General features: G+C 37.8%; 1 protein-coding gene across 1 annotated transcript in view; it reads right to left on the bottom strand.

Annotated features, from left to right (window-relative positions):
* Window positions 1–27664, bottom strand: part of THSD7B (thrombospondin type 1 domain containing 7B) — a gene marked incomplete at its 3' end in the record, with an annotated part of 691568 nt that overhangs the window by 430356 nt on the left and 233548 nt on the right. Inside the window, exons 5-6 of the mRNA XM_084247796.1 lie at window positions 26026–26181; window positions 15398–15595 (exon numbers count right to left, since the gene is read on the bottom strand). Of these exons, the coding sequence (XP_084103922.1) occupies window positions 15398–15595; window positions 26026–26181 (354 nt within the window). The remainder of the gene's footprint in view (window positions 1–15397; window positions 15596–26025; window positions 26182–27664) is intronic.

Raw genomic sequence — 27664 nt, 5'->3', positions numbered from 1 at the left:
CACCTCTACCACAAAACGTGGTCCATGGTGAGAAAAGGAAAGGAGTCAAGTGACCAGAGTGGAGAATCCTGGGACTCCTGTGAATGGAGCAGACTAGAACCCACGCTGGGGAAGGTACCAGTCAGGAATGATGTGGGACTGATAGCTTTGTAAGTGGTCCTGTGGCAGGCACAGTGAGAAAGAGAGAGAAGGGCCTATAGAGGGTACCATGATGGATGTGACAGCATAAGGCCCTTATTGGACACTATGCTATGTTCCAGAGCCTATTTCTATATAGTTGTGCATTCATTTCAATTTTCTGCTTATTTCCCTCATACATCAGCAATGTAAAGGTTCTTTCGTAGAAATACCAGATTCCATCAATGTCAAGAATGTTTGACAACCTCACTTCTGGTGGAAATAACTGGTCCTGAGGATTGACATGCCTAGTAGATGACTCTGTGTACTATAACAGGAAAGGAGAGGAAGACAAAAATGATGGTGGCTGCAGGAAGTTCGAAGAGGAAGATGAGATGGAAACTTGCTGCCAGCAGCAAGAGTAAGTTTACAGAAATGGTATCTAATGAGGTGGGGCTGTCCTTGGGAGAATTGCTATGTCTCCAGACTAGGTCACTTAGGAGACAGAAAAGGGATGACATTCATGATTATGGCAAGACACTGGGAATAAGATGGGCTTTACTGAGCAAACCAAGTTGAATGGTCACAAAATACTTCTTTCACCCTTCCTATGAAATCTTTGGTACAATGTGTTTCTCACAAACACCTGGTAGTGACAAATATCTTCATGGTAAAAAAAAAAAATGTTCTGCTCTTCTTTCATATCCTCACAGCTCAGAAAAGCAGTACCTATCCCAACAGATTACAGAGAATTGAGTAACACTTGGTCAACCCTGGAAGCTGGACAACAGAAATCTCAAAATGTCATCCCTGGGAAGATGGTTCAAAAAAGTGTCAGTACGCATCTTGCAAATTAAGTGTTCAATGTTCAAAGGAGTTTAGGAAACTTGCAAAGAAATATAATGAAGTAGGTTTCTTCAAAGGTGTTCTTCCAGGAGCCCTTTCGATGGCCATGTGTATCAGAAGTTCCTATAACAAACAAACTATGTGCAGCATTTTCCACTTTGATTTAACCAGAGAATTTATTTTCCCACATTATTCACTAGAAAGCCCTGAAACTAATAACCCATGGTATATTATTTGGAAAATGCTCCACTAAAGAGAGAAGTTAGATTTCCAGACACACTATCTACCAACCAATGTCCCAATTCAGAAAAAAGCGGAACATTAAAGTTTTGAGAAATGGAAAATCTATTTACTGATAAATGCAATGGTAGAATAAGGACTTAGAAGGCTATAAGGTGACTGGATTCCAGTTTCAGTTCTATGAAAAATCACATCCATTTTAATCTTAGTATAATGACAGGGTCAATTCAATGCCTAACAGCCTTTCAGCTAGTAAATATTAGATTCCAATGGTGCCACTAGGTAGATCTAGCATTCTTTACTCATCACATAAATATTGAGTATAGGTACAATGCTGAGTTTCATACAGGATAAGCAGTGAAATCTATCATGCAGTGTGTAGAGCCGGTATCCTTATCTCCCAAGGATCTCTCATGAAAAGCATTTTTTTCAAATGTGAAATAAAAATCTCATACCTTGAAAATATGTGTGTATGTGTTTCTCTCATGTGTGATCATATATCTGTAGCCTTGTGACCTCAGGCAAGTAATATAACCTCTACTGTCTTCAGTCTCCTCTATCATCAAATGAGGGTACACTACCAATCCCTGACTGCCGCGCAGGCTGTTGTGAAGAGTAAACTGAAATAACGCAAATGAAAGGACGTGCTGGAAAAGTGTAAAGCAGTATATAAATGGAAAGTGTCATTATCTTTAATCAAAACCACCAGAGAACACATGCATTTTTCATCCTTATTGCACACCATAAACAAATTTGAACTCTAAAAATGAAATCAGCCCAAAGTAAAATGTTAGGAATGACAATGAGTCATTTTTCTCAACAAAGAAATTGATTTTCCATAGATGTTCTTTCCTGTTGCATGTAAAGACCTATATCCATCAATGCCAAGGTCCCCTGTTTTGACATCAGGATAATTATGGCCAATCACAGAGTGGCTTGGTTCATGTTACTCTCAGAGCCTGAGGCGACCAAGTTTCCTCCCAATTACCACAGGGATATGTCAAGATTTATAGTAAATTGTGCTGTTATGAGGCTATTTACTTTAATTAATTAAAAAAATGACAGTAATTCTTTTCCAGAACCTTATGTAAGCCTGAATGTTGGACTATTAACACAACTGCCTCTTCAAAATTTCTAAATCCTTTATAATTATCATTTTAAAGTAATGCTTTCAAACATCTAGATTAACTGACGATTACTGGATACTACTTTTACAGACAAGATCAACTTCCAGAAAAATCAAAGTAGCTGCAGATACTCCAGTAAGCTGCTATTTTAGTTTATTTAAATTTTTGAAACAGCTACCTATATTACACCACTGTTAATTTTTGTTCTTGATAATTGAACTACAGTCATGTATAATGGTAACAATGGGAGAAGTGAAAGGATAAAAGGGAACTGTTTTGCAACTCTTCAATTTTCCTATGTCTAAAAATTAATTCAAAATAAAAAGTTAAGTAAAAATAAAATGGTTACAAAATGCCATCCTATTTCCATATGTCTGGACACTAGGTCTCTGAAAGGCAATTTGCATAAAATTAGTAATCATTTCCATAAATTTATACCACTAACTCATTCTATAAAATACTTAGGCCATCTTATTTGTACAAATACAATATAATAATTAGAATAAATGACAGCTAACAGTTTTGCAGTATCAGCCACATGCCAGGAACTGTATTAAGAACTTGACATATATCAAATCAATACCTACATCAACAGCTCTATTATGTAGGTCCTATTCTAAATTCCATTTCATGTGAGAAAACCAATACTGAAAAGATAAGTAACTTGATCAAAGTCATACATTTATCAAATAGGAAAATAAGAATGTATACAGTGTACAATATGGCATTCAAATGAATGAGAAAAGAAGTCAGAAACTAAACGAATATAAAGTGAATGAAGGAGGAAGGTGATGTGGCAGTCCAGCCAACTTTACTATTTTCAGAGTCCATTCTACAGAAGCCAACCATATAGTCTTGGAAATGGGCCAAGTATCTTTGATGTAGGACTGGCCAGCATTTCTAAGGATGCTGAGGCATACAGTGTAAAGGACCTAACTCTCATACCTTATGAGGAAATGACAATGGGTTAAGTAAGCAAGTCTTACCTGACACAGTACAGGCAGTCAACAACACAACACAAATGATTCTATAAAAACAGATTATAATGCCAGCAATATTATGTGGTCCAGGCACACAGCTCTCATCTTTCCTGACTTACTCCAGGGGAAGATATCACAATAATAAGAACTGGTATTGTTTCTCGCAACTACATGTGTGATAAATATTAGACAGAAATGATTTTGAGATTGTGTTCCTGCCAAGTTCCTAAAGTATGGTGTGCTCCTTATCTCGAACATGCTCCCCTATTCCTTACAATACTACTAAAGAGGAAGTCACGTGTCTCCTATCATTCCTCCACGCTTGCGGAATACTTTATAAACTAAGAAACCTTTATCAATCATGGAACTGACTTGCCTTTCTGAATAAATGAATTTCTTCTTCATCTGAAATCTAAAATTTTAACTAGCAGGATGATCTTATTTCAGTTGTTTGCTTTTCAATGCATTCAAACTATGTTGCAACTTTTGGGGGGGCTTGATTTTTATGAATTAGCTAAAGCCAATTGATTAAATTAAAATTCATTATTTAACTCAACATCTTTTCTTGTTAACTTTGGAAAAAGGGTGGATATCTCCTTCTTTGATTATGCTTTTCCATCAGGAGAAATTCTGTCTGTGGTTTACTATCATGAAAATTCTTCCTGGCGGTGGTTGGAAGGATGTGGGGGCCACTTGGGGCTGACACAATGATTAGAGAACACAAGTGGTATTTTCCGGTGAGAATCAGATATACTAAACATCCTCAGAGGAAGGTCAGTCAAGAATGCAGAATTGTCCTATCCAAAATGCCAATAGAAGACCTTTGTGGCTACCTTCTGGGGGATTCCCACCCCAGTAACCCCGAGGGGAAGTGTCCAGTTTCAGTGCAAATGCCTTCAGTGACAATGAGCTCATGATTCTAGTCCTCATCACCAGGCAGCTAAAATGCAGCATGTACTTGCATAGTAAGCCAAAGTTTGTCATCTTTTAATTTCCACCTATTGCCTTCTGAGACAATCTTTCCCTGGGAAATAACATCCTCTCCTCATTGAATCACTAAGTATATTTTACTAAGCTCTGATGTAATATGAATTAATATAACTTTGTATTTTTGTATACTTTTTTAAAAAAGATTTATTTTATTTATACAAGAGCCGGGGTATAGGCCAGATGCGCAGGAGGGTAAGAGGATTCGCTAGAGTCAGAATAGGGAACAGAACAGGCAGACTGACAAAATACAATGCTGAGGGGAGCAGTGGGCGAGGCAGGAGAGATCTGTTTGCCATGTGGGTTGCTCCGAGGATGGCGGGGATTGAACCAGCGGACAGCTTCACAGTGCTGCGCTCAACCGCCTGGGCCACCAGGGAGGCCCCTGTATACTTTTATATGGATTATATATAGAAAGTTGCCTGCCTTTTACTAAACTCCCTTAAAAATCACCACACAGGGTGATTGGCAGTTCTGTCCTTAGAAGGATACTTCTAGAAATGAGGGAAACGCTGACTTCCACCTCCTCTGTGGTTTTCTACATTTCCTTTTTCAGAGTATCTGTTCCACTCTTCACAATGCAGTCTGAGGTGTGAATTCTATGCAGTTTAGCTATCTGAATATGATCAAGATTAAAAGTAAAGTTGCCAGGGAAAACCAGATAAGTGTGCGGTACATGTATAACTGACGTACACTTTGTGCCAGCAGGAAATGAACGTGGGCTTTATGTACCCAGTGGCCCTTCCTGCTGCAAGCTCACATAACAGAGGAAAGAGAGGTCAAGTCATCAGTATACAGTTAGAAAAGGGTTTCATATTTTAGGCCTACATCAGTCATTTGGCACTGAAAGGGAACTACAGGACAAGTCTTACTTAAAACAATATTGTGTTGGGCCTCCCCTGGTGGTGCAGCTGTTGAGCGCTGGGTTGCGAGGCTGCCCGCAGCCTCCTCAACACCGATTCGATCCCCGGCCACAGGCGAGTGTCCCCCCAAAAAAAAACAATATTGTCTTAACCAATGAAAGTTAGTACATCTCTCTGACACATGAAATGATAGCAGTCTTGGGACATGTGATATGCATTTGCTGATAGTGATAAAACAGGACAAGTTCTGGTTGGAGTCCTTTGTCAGGAGTCCTAAGTTCTAATGTTACAATTGACAAGTTGATTCCCTTTGGGCTGGCCCTCATCAACAAAAGTGTAATAATAATAGAAATTTCCAATTGGGCTTTTTTATAAGTCAATTGAAATAACTCTTGTATATTCTATAAATATTTATTCAGTGCATAACCTACCGTACTCTTGGCAACTTGTCATGAATAAAAAGATGAATGAGTCAAGGTCTTTGCCCTTGAGAAGTGAAGAGTCAAATGGGAAAAACAGACAAGTGAGCAGATAATTTCAATATAATGTGGTAAAGACATTGATAACTGAATCACAGTGTCATGAGAACACAGAAGACAGGCACTCTATCAATTAGGATGATTTTTGTGGTAGCTGATAAAAACTTTGAAAGAAACTGGCTTTTATAACAAGGAATTATACGGTCTTATATAACAGTCCCTGCTCTGACAGTTGATTCGATGGCTCAATCACGTCTTCCAGCACTCAGAGGGTCTTCACATCTCAGTCCTACTATCACAGCAATGGTTTTTCCTAAAGCCACATTCATTTGCAAACCATAAAAAGGATCATGGGAGAAACTGAAACATTACCATTCCTGTTCACATTTCTGAACCAGTCATCTAGAAAGGGAATAGGATGATCATAATTGATTGTCATCAATAATCTGAAGTGGGTGGTAACTATACTATTCATTTGAAATTCTACCTTGTAGCATAAGAGCAGTGTCGTGGTCTCAAGAGAGGACTAAGTTAATTTTTAAAATATTTTTTCTTTTAAATAAAATACATAATTTCTCTAAAATAGTTTCCATGCTACTTTTTAGATATCTTTCTATGGAACAAGTGTCTTAGTCCATGTTTTATTTTTTTTCCCTATGTCAATAGGGGCAAAACTAGAGAGATGTTATGTTAGGAACTACCAGTCGATGGTCACATGAAACAGCCAAGTGGTACTTTAAAATGCATTTCAGGAGGAGGAAACAAAATTATCTCCCTGTGACTAATACTATGACACTCGCTGTTTATAACACTAGAGGAATACACAATGGGATAGGGAAACTCAGAACATGCCCAAGAGGAAAGTTGAAATTGTTGACAAGGATGATAATCTTTCATTCATTCCCATTGAAATATCAGAGTGACCATTTAATCATATGAGCACATTTTGAATTATCAGTATAATCTATGATTCATTTTGCTCTCTGAATCCTATGGACTGGGAACAGAAATAGTTTGCTCTGTGAGAATTTCAGTGGAGATAGAAAAATGAGTCTTTCTATGAGAGACATAGACACACTCTGGAAGCAATTTACGCTATTTGTAAACACTGAAATCTGGAAAAATCAGACTATGTTTAGTCTGTGAAATACTGGTGGAGTAGTGATGTGAATACAGTCATTTCTTTTGGTGCTTCAGTAAGAGTAAAAGAAGACAAAAGCTATCTTGCAATGGCTAGGTATGTAATAGGGTGGAAAGAGGAAGTAATTCAAAATACAATATCTGTTTATCAACAGACAACAGAGAATAAATATATTTAAAACTGCATTGCAGTTCCTCTCTCTTTAGCATTTAAATTGATTCACCAGTTTCTGTCTACTCCCCAGCTTTCCATCAAACATGAATGGAGAAACGCTGATTAGAACAGGTCTCTATTTTTCTCCTTTGGATTCTCTCTTTGCCAAACATTATTAAAGTTTCACCTTTAATTTCCCTGTAAGATATTTAAATGAAAAGGAATGAGGAATTTGGCTACAGGAATGCTCAAATTTAATCTCCTTTGCAGGCTGATTCCTGTAGTGTGAATAGAGGCCTGATCTTATTGGCACTTTCAACCACAATGTCAGTTTCATTTCAAAATTTAATACAACATATTTGTCATCACCACACTTCCTTCAGTAAGGACATTGACACCAAACTGCTACCAGTTGGTGGTCTGAAAGATAACTTGCTGAAAATGAAAATTCTCTCCTTTAAACTTAAATAACTCATCTCACATATTATGTGTCTTCTTTTTCAGCAAGAGTACACTATTGCTTCCTACTATTTGATCTTTTATAATCTATCTAGGTAACAACAAAGAAATAAGAGAATATTTACTCACTGTTTGCTTCTAGAGAGACAGTAATATATTTCATGGATTTCAAGAATAACTCCCCCAGCAGGAAACAAGAAACAATAGATTAAATCAATACTACCATTGATTCTGACTAAATGTAGGACATGCCCTTCACTGTGCCAGCCTATTCCTGTTGTATACCAATATTGAGAGGCTGTGCAGAGACCCCTTCTGCCCAGCACAGTGTTTCTCAAAGTATCTCTGGTCCAGTACCATGGAAACTGGTCAATCAGATACTCTGAAGTAGGGGGCAGAAATTTCTATTTGTATAAGCCCACAGGTTGATTCTCATACAAGTAAAACTTTACAAGCACTTATTTAGAGCAAAGGATACAGAATAATAAGACACACCTCAAACACTTCAGACTCAACTTTCCTATACAAGTAATTCCCTTAAAATCTAAATGAAGTCTGTTTCTCGTATTCATATTTGGAATCATTTCAGTACACTCTGGAATCCACTAAAAAATGAAAATATGAACAATCTAGTCATCCCCTAAGAGTCATAAAATGACTTTTTAAAAGCAAGACACAGGAGGATGCTATAAGTTAGTGGCATTGTCTAACTGGGAACGAAATGTGATTCAATATGGATTCTTATATTTTCGAAGGGTGAACATAAACAGTATAGTTAAGTCTTGCAGATATTAGCAAATAATTGATAAACAGTGAGGGTTGTTCTAAACACCGAATGAATGACACATTGTTTCTCCTTAAAAATTATCATCAATGTGGTATGATTTGATTTGGACCCTGTATCTCCTATGGAGTAGATCCACTTGTCTTAGTTTGAGCTATATACAATAAACAAACTGACAGAGATTCTTGGGCAGACATTTAATGGTGAATAATGTTAAGGAACTAGAGCATGAGTCAGGGAATGAGGCAGAAAGGGAAGGAGACTGATAAAGGGTGTGTGATCAAATACGTCACCACTAGGAGTAAGTGGTGCTTCATCTTACTGGGACTCTAGGATACATATAACCTAAGATTATTCATCTGAGGGGCCAACGAACTGAAATTTATGCACCAACTCTCATGCAGTGGTTAAAGGCTGCTCTTTGAGATGGTTAATTCCCTGGCACTTCTGACTGCATATAAAGAAGGGTCCCATCACCAGGAAATTCCTTAAGCAAAGAGATGCAGGTGGGTCAGCAGAAATTTCAGGGCTGACATGCACAGATATGGTAAATAGCTGGGGGGCACTAGACAGAAAAACAGTAGCTGCTAAGTCTGAGTATTGCAAAATGCCATTTCTGGGGATTTGTGCATTGTTAATATAATATGCATGCTTATATTTACAATCCCCTCTGTTGATCTGTCTGAATAACTGACAATATTTTTCTTGAACCCCCAAACCTTATATATAAAGGTAGGGATGAGTGCATGTGTATGTGTATGTGTGTATGTGCATGTGATATGTTTTCTACTCAAAATAGAAACATAAAAATTTATATTACAGGGAGAAATACTTTCTTTAAAAATTCTCAGTTACGGTTATCCTTTCCAAAATGCACATCTATATAAATTATATGCTTATTTCAAACGAGGTGCCATTGCTAAAAACTTTAAAAAAAACTGCATTGGTAATGTACTTGAGAGGCTCTGTACTCTCTGTGCAGGCTCTAGTTTTGCAGTGTCTCTTCAACAGGTAGATTCACTGCGGGAATATACATGTTAACTAATATTTGTTAAGGAAATACCTGATGAATAATCTATTCCTAGTTCTTCCTAAAACACTAAAAATATTGTTCTTAAATAGTAGTTAGAAAGTCTTACAAGAAAAAAAAAAGAAAGAGACATGAGACCATCAGCACTTGCTGGCCAACACAAGATACTGCATGATCAAAGGGTTTAAAAAATAATGACTTAAAAACAAAAGGGTTCTATTTAGCACTCTGGTGGATCATAAATTGTTCTGATAAATAACTTCTTATCTAAATGGAGTTTGATCTTATTTTCAAAGGTAAGCCAAAGAACACTTTTTGAAACTTAAAGATAACCAAACAATCAAGCAATATAAACAAAAAAACTTTTAAGTCCAATCATAGATGTAAAAACATTAAAAAGTTTTTAATCGAAATTAGCTAAATGGATATTCAAGCACATTCTTCACCAAATAATGCCCTCCAAAAAAAAGAAGCACTTATGGTGCGAGAGCTTAAAATCACATGTCATTTTAGCCAAGTTGATAAAGATCACATTTTGGGGATTGTTCAAGTTCAGTAATGCAAGGAAAAAATGAAAAGTGAAATCACCTTCAAGATGAAAATCTTTCCTCAAGTTATCTGTGAAATATGTACATCACCTAAAGATTTACATGGGGTAGGTCTGGTGTATCTGTGAAAAATATACTGGGCAAGAGACTGTGGTAGAAACACAAGAGAATTCTAATTCCGTGTGCCCACCAACATGTGAACTTGGTTGTTCCTGATGTATTACACTCCTCACTAGCAGGGGTATTTGCTTTCAAACAGTACATAAATGTGCACAGTGTTATCTCTGAATAAAGACATCTGCTGAAATATATAGACATTCTATTTCCCATGACAGATTTTTTTGGTGCATTCTAGAGAAAAGCTGGTGAGTACTCAGAGTCTGACCACTGAACAGAAAGTTTGGTATTTATCCAGGGACCCAGTGGTGTCATCTACCCATTTTGCAATATGTAGACCTGAAAGTTGATAAATAGCTCCTTTGATAGCCTCTGAGAATGCTGTCCACTGACCTAGTACTATGAGGATTTTCTCACCCTTCTTGAGAAGATGGTGAATAGTTGTAAACCTTTATCAATCCTAGTAAAATCTAGCAACAATGAACCAGTTAAGTGTTTGAGAAACAAAGTTTAAAACACAGTAAATACTTCGTAATCTAAAGTAGAAATATGTTGTACTTGCATTTGTATCACACTCCATTTACTCTCAAATGCCCCTCAAAAATGTAAGAAATGTGCTTGTCAATGTGATAAGAAAAACTTATGTATACTCTATGCTCAGTAGACTTTAATTGAGCTCTACTAATAAGATGCTGTGCAGAGGCAAGGAATCCGTTTATTCACCAATCAAAATATAAGAAATCAGATTCCAAATAAGACTACTCGGTCATGTAATTTATTATACAATTTTCTTCCTGAAAATAGGTATCACTGACTAACATTGTTTGCTACAATAACTGAGTAAGAAAGGCTGGGTAAGAAAGAGTAACTTAATTGTATAAAAGAACTGGACATAAAACCTGAAACCATAAAATATATAGAAGAAAATATGTAAGTTATACATCTCAGTAACATCTTCTTTAAGATGTATTTATTTCTGCATATAAGAACTGGGACACAGGCCAGAGGTGCGGGGGGTGAGAGAATTCACCAGAGACAGAGTGGGGAACAGAACAGTTGACTGAAATACACTGCTGAGGGGAGCAGCGGGTGAGCCAGGAGAGGTCTGCTGTGCATGTGGGTAGCTCCATGGCCAGGAATCTAACTTATTCTGCGGTGTCTGCAGATAGCTTCATAGGTCGAGTCTTAACTTCTTGTGCCATCACGGAGGCCCCCTCAGTAACATCTCTAAAGACTCATCACCCAAAGCAAAGAAAGTCACAGAAAAGATAAACACCTGGGATTATATCAAACTGAAAAGCTTCTGTACAGCAAAAGAGACATTAACCAAAACAAAGAGATACCCTACTGACTGGGAAAAAATTTTTGCACTCCATACAACTGATAAGGGACTGATCACAAAGATATACAAAGAACTCAAACAACTCAACAAGAACAAAGTAAACAATCCAGTCAAGAAATGGGCAGAAGAACTTAAAAGACATTTCTCCAAAGAGGAAATGCAAACAGCCAACAGGCATATGAAAAAATGTTCAACATCCCCTATAATATAGAGAAATGCAAATCAAAACCACATTGAGATACCACCTTAAACTGATAAGCATGGCACATATCAAAAAAACTAGCAACAACAAATGTTGGCGAGGATGCAGTGAAAAAGGAACTTTCCTACATTGCTGGTGGGAGTGCAAACTGGTCCAAACACTATGGAAAGCTGCCTGGAGATTCCTCAGTCTACTAAAAATGGAGCTACCATTTGACCCAGCAATTCCACTCCTAGGGATCTACCCAAAGGACACAAAAACATTGATTCAAAAGAACATCTGCACCCCTATGTTTATTGCAGTGCTATTTACAATAGGTAAAACCTGGAAACAACCCAAATGCCCAAAAATAGATGACTGGATCAAGAAGATGTGGTATTTATACACAATAGAATGTTATTCAGCAATCAATAAACAATAAACTCATGCCATTTGCAGCAACATGGATGGAGCTAGAAGGAATTATGCTCAGTGAAATAGTCAGAAAGAAAAAGAAAAATGTCAGATGGTTTCACTTATAGCAGGAATATAGGGGAACCAAATAAGACAACAGTGTTAAAAAATAATCAAAACACGACAGAGCAAAAGACAATTATAAATCAGAGATATGCTGAAGGGAGGAGGAGGGAGAGGGATCAAAGGGAGTGAGAGAGGAGCACAAGGGACTGAGGTGATGGTGCAAGGGTGCATTGGTGAAGGGAATTCTATGGGGACTACACCTGAGTGGGTGGGGAGAAGCAAATACTGTTTAAAAATGGACAATGGGGCCTCCCCGGTGGCGCAGCAGTTGAGCGCTGGGTTGCGAAGCTGCCCGCAGCCTCTGCGACGCAGGTTCGATCCCCGGCTGCTCCCCGGCCACCAGAGGAGGGTCCCACATGGCGCGCAGACCTCTCCTGCCACCCGCTGCTCCCCTCAGCAGTGTACTTCGGTCCTTCTGCCTGCTCTGCTCCCCGCTCTGCCTCTGATGAATTCTCTCACCCTCCCGCGCTTCTGACTGTACCCAGTGCATGTATAAACAAATAAACAAATAAATAAATAAATAAATAAAACATGCCTCTATTTAAAAAAAAAAAAAAGGACAATGATGTAAAAATTAAGAAAAAAGAAAGTAACTTTAGTGATATTTATTGGAGAGTATTATATATTTATCAAAGTAGAAATGTGTAAAAGCATACAGACAAAAGTAGTTGTGGAAATGCCTACTTTGATTTATGTATATCAAACTGCATCTCACTCTTGTTTCTACTGCTATTTCCAATTATTTTTTGGCCTCAATGTGACAGATTGTGAATTTTTCATTTTCTGAGGTAAAGGTCTGGTGAAACTTTGGAGAAGAGAAGTATGTCTTCCTAGTGTCATGAGTAATATCCAAGAAGATAATGTCAAGAGCCCCTACAGACTCCTGATCACAGCTATACGGAAATCTCTTAGCTCCACATTCTGTATAGGATGTAGATAATTCACAGGGATGTTGGATGTTCCTTTTTGTTGAAAACTGAAGCACACTGGTATCGGCAAGCCTCAAAATAAGGAACAAAGCAAGTTACCCTTGCAAATTATAACAGGTTGCAAGTCCAACTAGATTTAATATGAGTTGCTTTTTTAATCAAAAAGAACACATGTCCTTTGCTCTCATTCATTTACCTCTGAAGAAAATCTGAAATTAGGGCTATGAAACAATTACTTATTGAATTCAGAGTTTTGAAAACTTACAAATATTACAAGAAAGAAAAATCACAGGAAGTTTATTAAATATAACTCAACCCTTTTTCTGTCCAACCATGTAAATGACTGTCAACAGTTCTGTCAATTCCTGTAGCTGTGGGAAGACTATGGTAATCTGTGGAGAGGCAGACGGGAGCATTTCTCCACCAAACTTCTATCATGAATCATCCTGAATCTCACAGAAGCAAAACTGTGAAAAATGCAACCAGACCATATTTCTAATTTCTCACTGGACAAAAGACTGTTTCAGCTACCAGGAAGCCATAAGATTTTCCTACCGGATTGTGTCTGCTGCCCCACAAATGATGAAGGAGTCATCCAGGTATTTAGAAACCACAAAGACTTCATGGAACTGATAAGAACATGTCTACCTCTCTAAGAAATTGAGAGTGTAGGTCAATGCTGAAAATTAGTCATTTCACAGAAATAAGCAATAAAACTTTAGAACCGTTGTAAAGTGATAAGGCTGATACTGCTACAATACTGTGGAAGGTACAGCACAAATTGTGAAAGAAATACCCAGACATATGACATAATATGTCATGGCAAGCCCCTAATGCCTGCTATGAGATGACAAAGTATGACAATCATTTGTCACTGTGTCTTAACCAAAAAATGGCACTCTTGTTTCTACTGCTAGATGCTGGGAGAAATAGTATTGTTTTTCTAATCCTCATTATTTTCATTTTACAAGGATGATCTTTGTACAATTATCCCAAAATAGGATAGAGGAATAAATATGCATTGCAAGCAAAATAAGCTAATATATATTTTAAGTAGTTATATGCCACTAATAACATTTATTTAGATAATTTACGATCTCATAATTTCACAATCTAAGAGTGAAAAATAGGTTTTATTACCCCCACTTTATAGCTGAAGGAAAGGACATCTCCATAAGTTCTATAACTTTTCTGAGCTAAGTAAGTAGCATACGTAACATTCCAACCTGTCTAAATCTAGAGCCCAGATATTAAATCTAGGTTCATGGATTCAAAGGAAAATACAAAAGTGATCTTGTTTGCCTCTATTAATAAACTTCACATGTATTGTCAAAATTAAAAAAAAATTGTGATATCAGAAGTCATTATTATTTAACTATTGAGTGAAAAGAGGACTATAGCCAATACAATGTGTGTTGCCCTCTATTTCATTCAGCAACCTCCTGGTATTTTGAGGTAATCAATTTATCAGTTGATAAATGTGTATTGATAATTATAACAGCAATTAAAATACAGGAAGGAAGGATAGAAGGAGAAAAGGAAGGAGGAAAGAAGTAATGGAGGAAAGAGAAAAAAGGCAGGGAAGAGGAAGGGGGAACGTGGTGGAGAAAAGCAGAAGGAAACAAGGAAAGACTTTGCTGAACATGTCACCCCTGTGTGGATGCTAATAATGCTTCTAAACCCACTTGATAATTGCTTCTGTTCTATGGATTACTTCACTCCATTAGTCAAAACATTTCATTCCACACACCAAAAATATTATAAGCAGGGCCTCTCATGGCAAAGCTGATTAACAACAAAGTTGCTATTTTCCAAGAGACTGATTTTTTTAAACTGTAGGATAAAGGTTTCAAATGTCACATTTCTCATTTCCATGTGACTTATGTATTTTCTAAATCATCCTTCAATTCAAATAACCATTCTACTAGAAGCTTCGTGAGGAAGGAAAGACACCATTGTTAATAGTCTGTAAATCTTGACAATTTATATTTAAAAAATGGTTCTTTAGAAATGTTAATATTATGTCTAGAACCAATTCTAATCTAATGTTATATAAATGAAAAGATACTGCTTAGTATTTTTTTCTTTTTATCTGAAAGGGTGTAGCCCTGGAATCCTTACAAGGTGATATTTGCAATCATTCATAAAAGTATGTTATATTGACCTCCAGAAATTCAAATATAACTTGTTTTGTATTGATAAGTATGGCTCTCCAAGCAATTACCATATTCTACTTGTCTTGATATATTTAAACTGCCAGAGCCATCTTTAGGTTCACTGTACTACACTTAGGCACAATCAGTGTTCTTTTGTCATAGAGGAAGTAACCCCATATTAAGTCAAGGCAGCTTACTTTGCAGCAATGTGTCACTTAAGTGCTTTCTAACTGCTATTTCAGCACTTGACTTAAACATAAATATTCAAGGACACAGTTATTTGTGTTTCTCTCCCTCAGAAAAATGACCTGATAGAATGGGGTGGTATGTCATTTGACTGATAGTACTTAATAATCCTTGGGATTCATTGAATCATACCTTGGTGATTCTGGCAGACAGCCTTCAGGATGCGATGTCCCAGGCCACATTTTCCATGATCAGGAATACAGATCCCCTCAGATGCCAGCCATCGGTAACACATGGGATCTTCACAAGGAACAGATTCCACCAAATGAGGGCAATGCCCATCAGGCCCTGTGGATTCCATGAGGACGTGTCGCTGTCTCATTCTAAATCCTATGAAGAGAAAGGAAAAAGCTTCACAGGATTCCATCCGTATCTAGCAAAGGAAAAACAGCAGCCACTACGAAAGAGTTGAAACTTTTGTTTAAATACCTATAGTTCTAAAGCAAGAATCATTTTGATATGCTTTATGTAATGAAAATGGAGGGTTAAGAAGAGGAAAGGAAAAAAATAGAAAGGATCAAGAGCAGGGAATGTCCCTCAAGGGTTTATAAACTAGGATTTGGAGAGGTCAGACATATTCAAGGAATATTCATTGTATGTGTTCAATTATATCATCAAACCAGTAAAAAAAGTCCCACCACAATATTGACACAAATGGATTCTATGCTACAAGCCTAACGAAGGAGGAAGCCAGGGAGTGGGTACAGGAAATCAGTTAGGAACAGGGTATCTCAAGCCCCACATCCATGAAGCAGCCTAATCGAGAAAGACACCCAGGAGGGTTCCACCACCACCAATGCTCTCAAGCCCACGTGCCCTAGGTCCATTTATCAGTCTAATTGGAGTGTTCAGAACACCAACATAACAACACAATGCTAAAGCAAAGGACCAAGGCTAGTTTCGAAAAGATAGGCCGGGAAATGTGGGCAAACTCTGTGTGCCTGGGTAGCTTAGGAGAACCATGCAAACTCAGTAGCCAAGAAGATCTCCACCATTTCAGTGGACCTATGTAACCTAGGTGACCCCCTCGGGCCCAGCCAATCAGCAAGAGACACAATGTGGAGACATCCGACAGTCAAACCTCCACTCCTTGCCCACTTTACCCATATAAGCACCTGCTTCTTGCCACCTCAATTGGATACCCATTTGGGACCCCTCTCCACTTGTACAGCTTTCCTTCACTTCCTCTCACCAATCAACAAATCTCTTGTTTTTCTGTATCTTTGGTCTCAACATTGAATTCTTTCTTCGCCAAAGACAAGAAGCAAGAGCCCGGCCTAGGGTCCTCAAACTCCAGGCCTGCTCACCAAAAACCCTGATTCACTATCAAGCCACAAACTTAGTCTCTCAGAAGCCAAGTAGGTATAAACAGAGGGAAATGGCCATGACAAGATTGTAGGGAGTGATGGGGTCTGTGGTAAAATGGAGGATGTGATCTCGCTGTTAAGTGGTTGGTATTTATTCAGCTTCCAATGATCTAGCAAATGTTGAGCCTATTTGTCAAAACTTCTAATTCTGTCAAAGAGCCATAAATACAATTTTTAACCTGAAACTTTCCATTTTTAAATAATATAAATTATTACTAATTTACAGTTTCATGAAATAAAGTGAACTTTAAAAATGACTGAGAATTAGACAAAACCCTTCATTAGAATTAGATGAAAACCTTTCAATCTCTGGCCTTCATGATATATCAGTTCTAAAGACAATGTCTAGTTCCATAGATCTCATATTTTATCTCATATTTTATTCTTTAATACTCCATATTCAATCAATCAATTTAATTCCTTTAATTATTAAACAAATGAAACCAATCATATGGTATAGTAACATTTTTAGGAATTATTATTCCTTATTATTATTCACTTATTTCTTAGGGTAAGTTATAATAAAATGACAGGAAGATTGAGGGCATGAGAACAATGAATTACCAGAATGACAGCATTAGATACCCATCATCCTCCGCACAAGAGAGGGGAGAAGTACAAGTTAGGGAGCATGAGAGGTTAAAAAAAAAAAGCAGATATATTTTTCTCACAATTCTGCTAGGACCATGTCTATTTTCCTGCCAAAAGCCATGAAATGAAAAGGTTACAAAGCTCAAGGTGTAGTTGACAAAAAACTAACTCCTCTTAAATAGCACAGCCAAGGAGGTTAGAATAAATCCACACATGGTTTTAGGCCACAAGAGGGAGCTGAGCTTCCTTAGAATACTGCAAAATGGGCAAGTATTTTAGATAACCCTTTAAAAGTGCTTTATTTGGGCTTTTGGTTCTAGGGGTAACCCATGACTTCTCATTAAAGAGACCCCTACACTTTTACTTTAAGGATTTCTCAACTGTGGGAAGGCATTACATAGCCATTCTGAGACCACATCCACATAGCACTGACAATATTAAGGGAGGGCTGCAGAGGAATAAAAGAAAAAAATAGCATCTTGCCCATTTTCTACTTCTAAGCCTATATCATTAATTAGTCAAAATAAACCTATAGAGGGACTCAGCTCACTCCCTGGACCATCTAAAGAAGAGACACAAGAAATATACAGCATTCTACACTACAATGACCTCTGACCTCTCCTCGCCGCATAGCCTGGATGACCTCCATTCTGAAGTGTATATCTATATGCTATTTATTTATTGTTTTATATCTGTTGCTGTTCAGTTTATATCTTTGAGCAAGACATAGCATGGGTTTCCATGATTTACAGTGTTTGATAACCACCTCAGAAACTTAGCAATCTTTGCTAGGGATTCTGGGTGTTCTATTACTTAGAGTTTAATGCCTTTGAGAAGCATATGCAGTTTTCCTCCATAAATCAAGTTGCATCCATCTCACCATAAATCTATAGATTACATCTCCTCAGTCAATAAATTCTTTCAGTCTTTCATTTATGCTGCCCTTGTCCTCACTCTAACTAGGATCAAATCACAGCACAAGCTCAGCATAAAACAAAAACCTTGGATTCTCTTGTTAGCATTTAAACTTGAACCACAATTTGGTGGTGATGCCTGCAAGAGACGTCAGGCTCCCCCAGAGGCTTGTGTTCTGAGTGACGCATAACTGCCAAGTCTACAGTGGCTGGGGCATTTACTGACTTCCATATTCATTGGATAACATGATTCAGTGAACATTAACTACCATGTGTAGATCACTGTAATGTGCTGTGGGAAGTTACAGGAGGAACAGAAAAATAAATCTTCACAGAGCATATACTCCAACAAGGAAAACAGGCATGCACATTAATTAAGCATCTACCTTATAACTGGACTGTGATAGCCACTTTAATTTTATTACTCCAAATTAATAAATACTCAAAACTACTTCACAAGTTATTATTTCTATTTTACATATGTGGAAATTAAGGCAAAAGGATACTTTTTACTTCTCCAAAGGCACATTATTGAGTATGTGGATGCACATGAAATCCAACTGAGGTCTTTGTGAGACCTTCCTTACCTCCTCACAAGAAAGGCCTCAAATCAACTCTTGTGTGTTACTGTGTTTTCATCCAACTTCATCTTGAAAAATGACAGGTAGCTTGGATCATTTATTAAATTAAAGAGGTAAAGTTGGGCTAGTAAAATTTAGGCACTAAGGACAAGAAAGAGTTATAGTAATCACTTGTTCATCACAGATTCAGTACACCTTCACTGAACTTAATATTTGCATATTTTTTCTATGAACCCAATGATTTAATATATATTCTACTGGCTTAGTGTATATACAACTAGAGATAATTAGAAAAGAGTGGGTTAGGGAGAGAAATAGGAAGCATTTGCACCAAATGGCAGAAGGAAGTCAATGTTTTTAATTGAAGTCATAGCAAAATTGAAAGTGGTTAGGAGGGGAAACCAAAGATGCATTTCTTCATGTGCTAGTGGCCTACATGTGTGCACAAGAGCTTCTGCAGAGCTGTCCATGGGCAACGCCACTGGGACAGGCTTGAGCGATATCCAACAGGAGAAACAAAGAGGACAGAGGCATATTTCATTTAAGTATTCCATTTGGGGCCTCTCTGGTGGCACAAAGGGTTAAGTCTCAGCACTATGAAGCTATCTATAGACACTGCAGCACCACGAGTTGGATCCCCAGCCAGAAAGCTGACCCACATGGTGCGGCAGGCCTTTCCTGTCTCTCCCACTGCTCCCCTCAGCAGTGTATTTCAGTAGATCTGCCTGTTCTGCTCCCCACTCTGTCTCTGGTGAATCCTCTCACCCCCTGCACCTCTGGCCCATACCCCAGCTCTTGTATGCATAAACAAATAGATTTTTGGAAAAAAAATAAAGTATTCCATTTGGACTTCAACTCGGGAGCCCTGGATGTTGGCAGCAACTTTGAATCAAAGAACCTGCACAGATTGAAGCACAGGTTCTAATTCTTTCAGAATCAACCAACATTCCTACATTTTGTAGGCCCATTATTACTTTACATACTTTTGTGAATTCAGAAAATAAGCAGCATAGAGGGGGGATGGTGATCATGAGAACTCAGTGCTTACAGGGAGAAGTAGGCATAGATCTCTTACCAGCTCCCACACAGAAAACAAGAAGAAGAAAAGAAGGCTCTCTTAGCATATATATTATCTGTGACAGAGAAAAATTATTTTATAAACTTTTCATTAAAGGTGGATCTGTCTAGAAGGCCAGGATGGAAAATGGAAATGTTCCCCGTTATTATTATATAAGATCTAAAACGTCAGTATTTTCCTACTTTAGTGTGTTATCTCAATTGATTTGTTTCAGAGCTGTAAAGACTGTCTTTGTAAAAACCAATCATGGTTTTTCAGTTTCAAAATGTCTTTTTTGTATGGGGATATTTAGGACTTTAGATGCTAAGATGAGAGAGTTATACTGCATTGGGTGAGGGAAGAAGCCCGAAATCCTACCACATAAGCTATTATCTATTGCAACATCATACCAGAAAGCCCCATCAAGTGACTAGAACAACTAACTTCAGTGGGCAAGGTTGCCTTTCTCAACTACGTCTAAGAGGGAGAACGATATCATATCAATGCGTGTCTATGCATCAAAAAGAATTTTAAAAGATGCATTATTCCTAGGTGTAGAGTTCATCCATCAGCAATTTTTTCAGGTTATTTCTCTTTCATATATCTGTAATTATAACTTGCTGGGAGTGTAATCCGAGATGGAACAATGAATGATAAAGACTAATCCAATTTAAATTCTTCTGAAAGGCATCGTGGCTTCACTTGACAAGTACCAACCTGCGAGTACTGTTCCCCTTGTCGGCCTGTCACAGACCTGACGCGAGGTGTGACAGCGGATTTTCTAATGTGTCCTGAATGGCTGACAGCCACAAACAGTAGCTGATTCCTGATGGGAGGGTGTCTGCCTGAGAATAGTAGCCAGTAATTTGTATATTATATTAATAATTTGTATAAAACAATTTGTATAATACCTAATTCCTTCTATCGTATAATAAAACATGTCCTGCTTTCTCATCCCTTTCTGCTTTTCTTTAACCATGAGAAAAAAGAGAATCAACGCAGTAACACAGTGACTGGGAAAAAGACGAGTGAGGAGAAAGGAGAAATTGCTTCCAACTTTCCACTTCTATTTTCTCATCGCTATGTGTTTTTTTCTCTAATCTTCATCTTTCATACGAAGAAAAGAATATAAACTATCTAGGAAAGTATGCATATCTTACATTTCTGCTAGTAGATTTACTGCATTTCTTTAGAGTAGGAATCCAAATGTGAAGCTCAACACTGCCATTTACACCTCAAAGTTCTGCATGTTTAGCAAATCAGGCTGCATGTACCAGTCTCCGGGGACTCTAAATGACAGTGAGTTTGTACCAGTCAGTGACTGGCAGAACCAAGATAGGACGATGGGTCAGACTGGGATTGAGGGAATGTCAGATCTCTGACTCACGAGCTTGAAGAAACAAGATTGCTTACTGGCATCAGAATATGCTTGGACTCCTTGCAGGCACAGAATCATTTTCCTAGAGGGAAAACTCCATAAACTTCTTCCCAGGAGGGAGTACATGCAGGTGGTCCTAGAAGGATTTAGCAAGACCTTACGAATCAAAATTTTCTCTGCTTTATTTATTTATTTATTTTTTAATGGGAAGGAACTTTAATAAAACTAGGAAACAATACAGGAAAGGCAAAGAGTCTAGTTTCTAAATGAAGCACCCAAAGTTACCCGTCCCCTTGTGGGTAAAAGTCCATCCATATGGTATTGGCCCATTAGAAGGCCCCAAAGCCTGCTACAAAATATGAAATTTCCAGCCCTGACTAACAATCTCCACAGTTTACACGCTCCTATCAAAACACTACTTAACACTAGAGATGAGCCATTCAGCCTCGATATGGGCCCTATAAAACAGAGACTACTCAACAATCTCAACATGCACCTAAATCTGCAGGGCATCGAGTGGAAAGTTTTAACATCTCCATCTTTTGTTTCAGTCCCAAAGGTTGAGCCTCTATATAAAGAATTTGTCAGACCAATAAATACTCATTTCAGTTGTCTGATGCCCCCAAGATGCTCTTGAAATACTCTCCCTTTCTCACACAACTGCAATTTACATATGCCTCGCTCCATGACAGTGCACTGGTGCTAAGATACATTCCACATTCCATGCCTTCATGCCTACATTATTCCAAACTCAGCCTCTGCCTCCCCGGGTCCTTCTCCTCAAGTCATCCTGTCTCTATAACTTCCCATGGCATGCTCCTCTGTGTGAATGTCTGTGTCCAAATTTCTGTCTTTGTATAAAGGCTCCAGTCATTGGCATAGGGCCTAACTAATCCATTGTGACTTTATCTAAAGGATTACATCTGCAATGTCCTATTCCAAGATAAAGTTATATCCACATGTACTGTGTTTAGGATTGAACTTATCTTTTTGAAGGGCATAATTTTACCCAGAACAGGAGCCATCTAACCAAGCCATCCAGGGTTTAATTGCAGGAGCTGACTTACAATAGGAGTCAATGAGGAAAAGAGTTTGGCATAAAAAAAGGATCTGGGTAAGTGGAAAGGTCAGAAGGTTTTGAGTTCCCTAGCTGTGTTCTATGGGCCAATTCAGAGTTAGATGGAAAAGAAAGACTGATATAAAAGTTAAAAGAGCAGTTTTTAGGGCCTCCCTGATGGTGCAAGGGAGTAAAACGCAACCTCTGAAGCTGTCCGCAGCCACAGCAGCATGAGTTTGATACCCAGCCAGGGAGCTACCCACATGGTGCAGCAGACCTCTCCTGACTCACCCACTGCTCCCCTCAACAGTGTATTTCAGTCAGTTTGCCTGTTCAGTTCCCCACTCTGTCTCTGGTGAATCCTCTCACCCCTCACACCTCTGGCCTGTACCCCAGTTCTTGTATGCATAAATAAATAAATCTTTTTTTAAAAAGAGCAGTTTTTCATAAGGGGTCCTGTGAAAATTTGGATTCAACAAACAAACCTGCAACAGAAAAGTAAGAAGACATTTTCTGAATTGCTGTGGAGACTATGGGCCACAGCCAGGGGACAATGCATTTAATAAACATCTATTGAAATCTGACCCCACCATAGTTTTACTTCCTTGTAGTATCAACAGTTCACATTTCCTTTCCCTACTCAGTTTGTAAGACTTGAACGGAGCTGCCCTTTCCCTGGGAATCATATGCCTAGGGCCTGATCACTTCAACTCACACCTTTCATCAGGATGATTGGATTAGGGAAGAGCATGTGATACCAAATAATCAACAGGATTCAAGTCCATGGCCTCCTAGAACTAGTTAAGTAATCATTTTGATCCACTTTACTTTCTAAATTGAAAATTACCTTTTTGTATATGATGGCAATTTTTAAGATCTACTCTTTTACCAACTTTCAAGCATACAACACAGTCTTATTAGCAATCACCACCATGTTATATATTAAGCCTCATCGATCACTGGAAACTTATCTGCTATGATCAACACCGGCCATGTCCCTCACCATTCAACCCCTGACAACCACTATTCTATTGTCTGTTACTACTATGAGTTTGAGTTTTGAATTCTATCTATAAGTGAGATCATCACATTGTATCTTTCTCTGACTTATTTTAGTTTTACAATGCCTTCAAGTTCACCTGTGCTGTCACAAATAGCAGGATTTCATCACTTTTGTGGTTGAGTAATATTCCAGTGTGTGTGTGTTTAATATTGTCTGGATAGACAATTATGTTGCTTCTGTCTTGACTATTATTAATAATGCTGCATGGGAATGCTGTGAAACACTAAAATTTAAAAGATGTCACCACCAAAAAAAAAAGGTAATTGTGTGAGGTGATGGATGTGTTCCCTAATGCTATTATGGTAACCATTTTGCAATAAATATGTATATTAAACCATTGTATTACATATACCCTAAATTATACAATACTGTATATCAAACATATCTCTTTAAAACTCATACAAATAACTCATACAAATCAGACGTAATCCTTTATAAGACACTACATTGGTTTTGTTGTAATGTTTTGAAAATAAAATACTTTCATGTAAAATATACTTCTTGCTTTTATGACACAACTAGATATAGAAACCAAAGACATGAAAAGGGAGCATCAGAGAATCAAGGAAATAGATTTTACTCTAATCCTCCAATTTGTGATTTGTAGTCCATGTTGGTATTAACTTAGCTCTGATAATTTAGATAAAGTTGAGAGATTTTCACAATCTGTCCAATTGAAATCATAAATGAGATTTTTATGCTATTTGAGTCTATGTAATTTGCATGATACAGGGGTTCCTAATAATGCGTTTTAAGTCAATTTGATTAACTAATCTTTAAACGATAATTTTGTCTCTCCCCCCAAAAAACAATTATATCACTGAAGTGATTTAGAACAATATATGATACTAGAATTTTAATTAATAAATTCTAAGATAAGAAATAGATGTTCCAAATCTATGTTTCAGATAGTTACAGAAATTTGTTGCCACATTGCCATCTATTAGCCAAGAAAATGAATAATCACTAGAAGGCATATGTTAACTAAAATGAATTTTACAGAAAAAAAAAAAGATTGTCAATGAATGTTTAATAGAAAATGACTGTTGGTCTCTATCCCATAGAGATTGCCTGCCTTAACCTGAACCTTAAAAACAGAGAAAAAGTTGAATCAAGTGATGGAGAAATAGAAAATTGTAAATAGGAAGAGAAAATAAAAAAAAAAAAAACTGCAGAAAAAGACACAAAAATGTAAAGAGAAAGAATGAGAGCAATGGAAACCTGCTGACCCCATGATACTTTTGGTTGCAACCTTCCCTTCCCTTGTATTTTTAGCTATATAAGCTAATAAATTTCCTTCTTTTGGCTTAAGTCAGTTTGAATTGGATTTCTGTCACCTATAACATTAAGTGTCCCAATTGACATAAAGTCCACTTGGCTGGGTGCAGGCACTATAGCTTTGAAAGCAAATGAAGCCAACGCTCAGTTACAACAAAGTTGCTCTAGTAAGGACAGAGAGCCATGGTTACAGAGACTGGGGGTTTCAGTGCAACCTCACATCATTTTCTAGACAAAGACCTTTAAAATGAGTGGCATAGGGTTGAACACGAGAGTGCCTGTATTAATAACACCTAAGTCATCTGAGGAGTACATACACAGCTAGAATAATTTACAATGCTCAACAATACATGTGTAGATCACAAGGCCACAAATTGCCAGTATTACGATTAATGGAAAATTATTTGTATCCATTAGCTGAAGAGTGCTAGGGGACATTTTGACCACAAATCATAAACAGAGTGACTCATAAGTGCCCCGCCCCAGTTTCCATTGAGATTCAATTTCTATTGTTGGATGAAAAAGTTAAGAGTTAGCTTCTTCTCTCCCTAGATTAAACACTTAGAACAAAAGTCAGAATAAAGAGAAGAGGCCAGGGAATGTGGATTTGAGCTTGCACATGTGTGCACATGAGCACTGTACGGATTATTCAAATGTGGATTTTCACATGGGTACAGAATGAAGCTGAACACCAACTTTGTAGCATCAAGCAGTTGGCCATGTATTCTTTCTTTGTATGCACTAATTAGGGATAGAGCTTAGCAAACACAACTTCTGGAATGTGCTTGGATTGTTTTCTCTTAGTCAAGGAAGTATTCCTTTTTAGCGTTGTGATTTAAGGGAACATAGTATCAATACAACTTGAAGGGTCAATGAAAAAAGAGAGGTCAAGATGACACCAAAAGTGAATTTTTAAAGACAGATATGCATTTTAATGGCAAACTGAACAGCACAAGATTATAGAGGTCTACAAAATTAAATGTTTAAAGTATGAAAGCTTTAATTCTGAGGACAGGATCAAAATGTAAACCACAAATATGAAGGCCCCCCCATAAAAATCTGAATTAAGTAGAACATCAAAGTTAGCATGTACAATATGAAAATTAGTGCACAGATACGGACAACAGTTGCTTCCTGATATGATTACAGAAACGATATCTAATTTCTTCAGCATAACCGCTAGATATCTGTGTATAATATACATATATATTAAGCAGTGCATTATATCATTTTGAGTAATAGTCATTTTTCACCAGCTATAAGCTCCATTGAAAGGTCAAATCAAAGTCAGATTCTACGCTCCAAAGAAATGTCTCCAATGGCCTCTCTAATAACTGACTGCTGTCAGGCTTGAGCAGGTTATCTAAATTTTGCAAACAAATATTGTCTTAAGCAGGCTTAATCAGCTACTTAGCTGCCAGAATAAACGTGTGCACACTGGAGGCAAATGAAGCGCACACAAACAGGTGCTCACCTTTTCTCCCTTGAGGATCTTGGCAGTTTTCATGAATGCACAGGCCCCAGGCTGACCAGGAAGACACGATGCAGTCTGTAGAGCAAGGGATATTGCAAAGCTGAGAGGCCGGAGGTGCAGGTCCCAAACATAATGTCTTTTCCACAGGCCTGGAAACTGAAATACAAAAAAAAAAAAAAAAAAAAAGCAATAACAATGGCCCGTGTCACATCCTCTGAACAGCCCTGCAATAGTTTGTCTTTACTTGTGTGCCTGTCTTGCCCACTTCAGCTTTACGGTTCTAAGGAGAATATGCAAACAAAACATCAACACTCTAATACTCATTGCTTAGCTCTACATTATTAGTGTTTTGGGTAAGGAAAGGCAAAACAAGACAGCTATAAAGTGCATAGTTTCATGCTTCTTAGACAATTCCCTGGGACTCCAAATCAGACTGCAAATACAGGTACAAATTATCTAGAGTTATGATTTAAAAAAAATTAAATGGTTTTGTGAAGTTTCAAGATGAGTCTATCTCGTCTATATAAATGACTGGGTTACTATGAAAAAATCAAGATTGAACCCCTGAGGTGGGGTGTTTAGCATAACCAATCTACTGCTGTTACTCCCTTGAGGGGAGGAGCTCTCAAAGACACAGAAGAAAAATGGTTCTTAGAATAAGAAAAATCAGGATCTGGGACTCCAGAATTAGCCCCAGGAAGTCAATTTCATTAGTGAGACTACCCAGAGGCACAAGGAGTGTCTGAGAAGTCATAGGGGAAATGAGAGTTAGAGACTTCCTTCTGAGTGTGCCCAGACTAGGTTGCTTCAGGATGCAGTGACTATTTGTCCAGCAGCAGCATTTGCCAAGTGCCTTTTCTACCCAGTCTGTGCACCATGAAAATACAATGAAGATGACAAGATCCTGACCCTTGTGAAGATTGTAACAGAACAGGAGCTAGGATAGTGATACTTAAAAACAACACAGTAAAAGACTCAGCTGAATGAGTTCACTACACAGAGGGGCCCCACACTAAGAAAGTTTTTGAGCAGTTAAGACTTTGTGAGCAGTTTCTGCCCAGATGGTTCTATCCTATAGACTGGATGACACTATTGTCTAAACTTTTCCTATATGCTATTTGCATACAGATAAGTAGATTTATAAAGATTTTAAAGGTGGAGACCAGCACTACAGAACTGGATGGGGAGTCATATCATCTGCTTTGCTTCCTCACTCTTAACATGCGATAAATCTGGTAAGGGTGACTATAAATCACTGCTCTTACCAGCAGGACTTTGAACATTAATCAAAACAAGAGCAAAATAAATAATTCTATCATAAAGAAATTGTAACCCATGGGAAAAAGTGTTTCTAATCAACAATGGGCAGTCTGAGGAGATTATGAAGGTGACTGGGAAAAAACCAAAGGTTGCAAAGAAAAATAATAATGATGCTTTGTCTGCAACTAATTCTTTTACAGCTTGCTGAAAGGATTTGAGCTGACTTAGAATAAAATAAAAGACAGGGCAAAGCAAGACTTCTAAAGTAAATGTCAAAGATTGCAAGCCATGTGGGGAGAAAGGGAAGAGAGATTAGGTAATGTGGGAAAATAATGGAATGACCAGGGGAGGCTGAGAGGAGAAGGTGATCAGCCTTCAA

This window comes from Talpa europaea (assembly GCF_964194135.1).
Source record: "Talpa europaea genome assembly, chromosome: 1".
In the NCBI taxonomy this organism is placed as follows: domain Eukaryota; kingdom Metazoa; phylum Chordata; class Mammalia; order Eulipotyphla; family Talpidae; genus Talpa; species Talpa europaea.
Note: the sequence above shows the minus strand (reverse complement) of the source record. Positions and strands in the feature narration are given on the sequence as shown.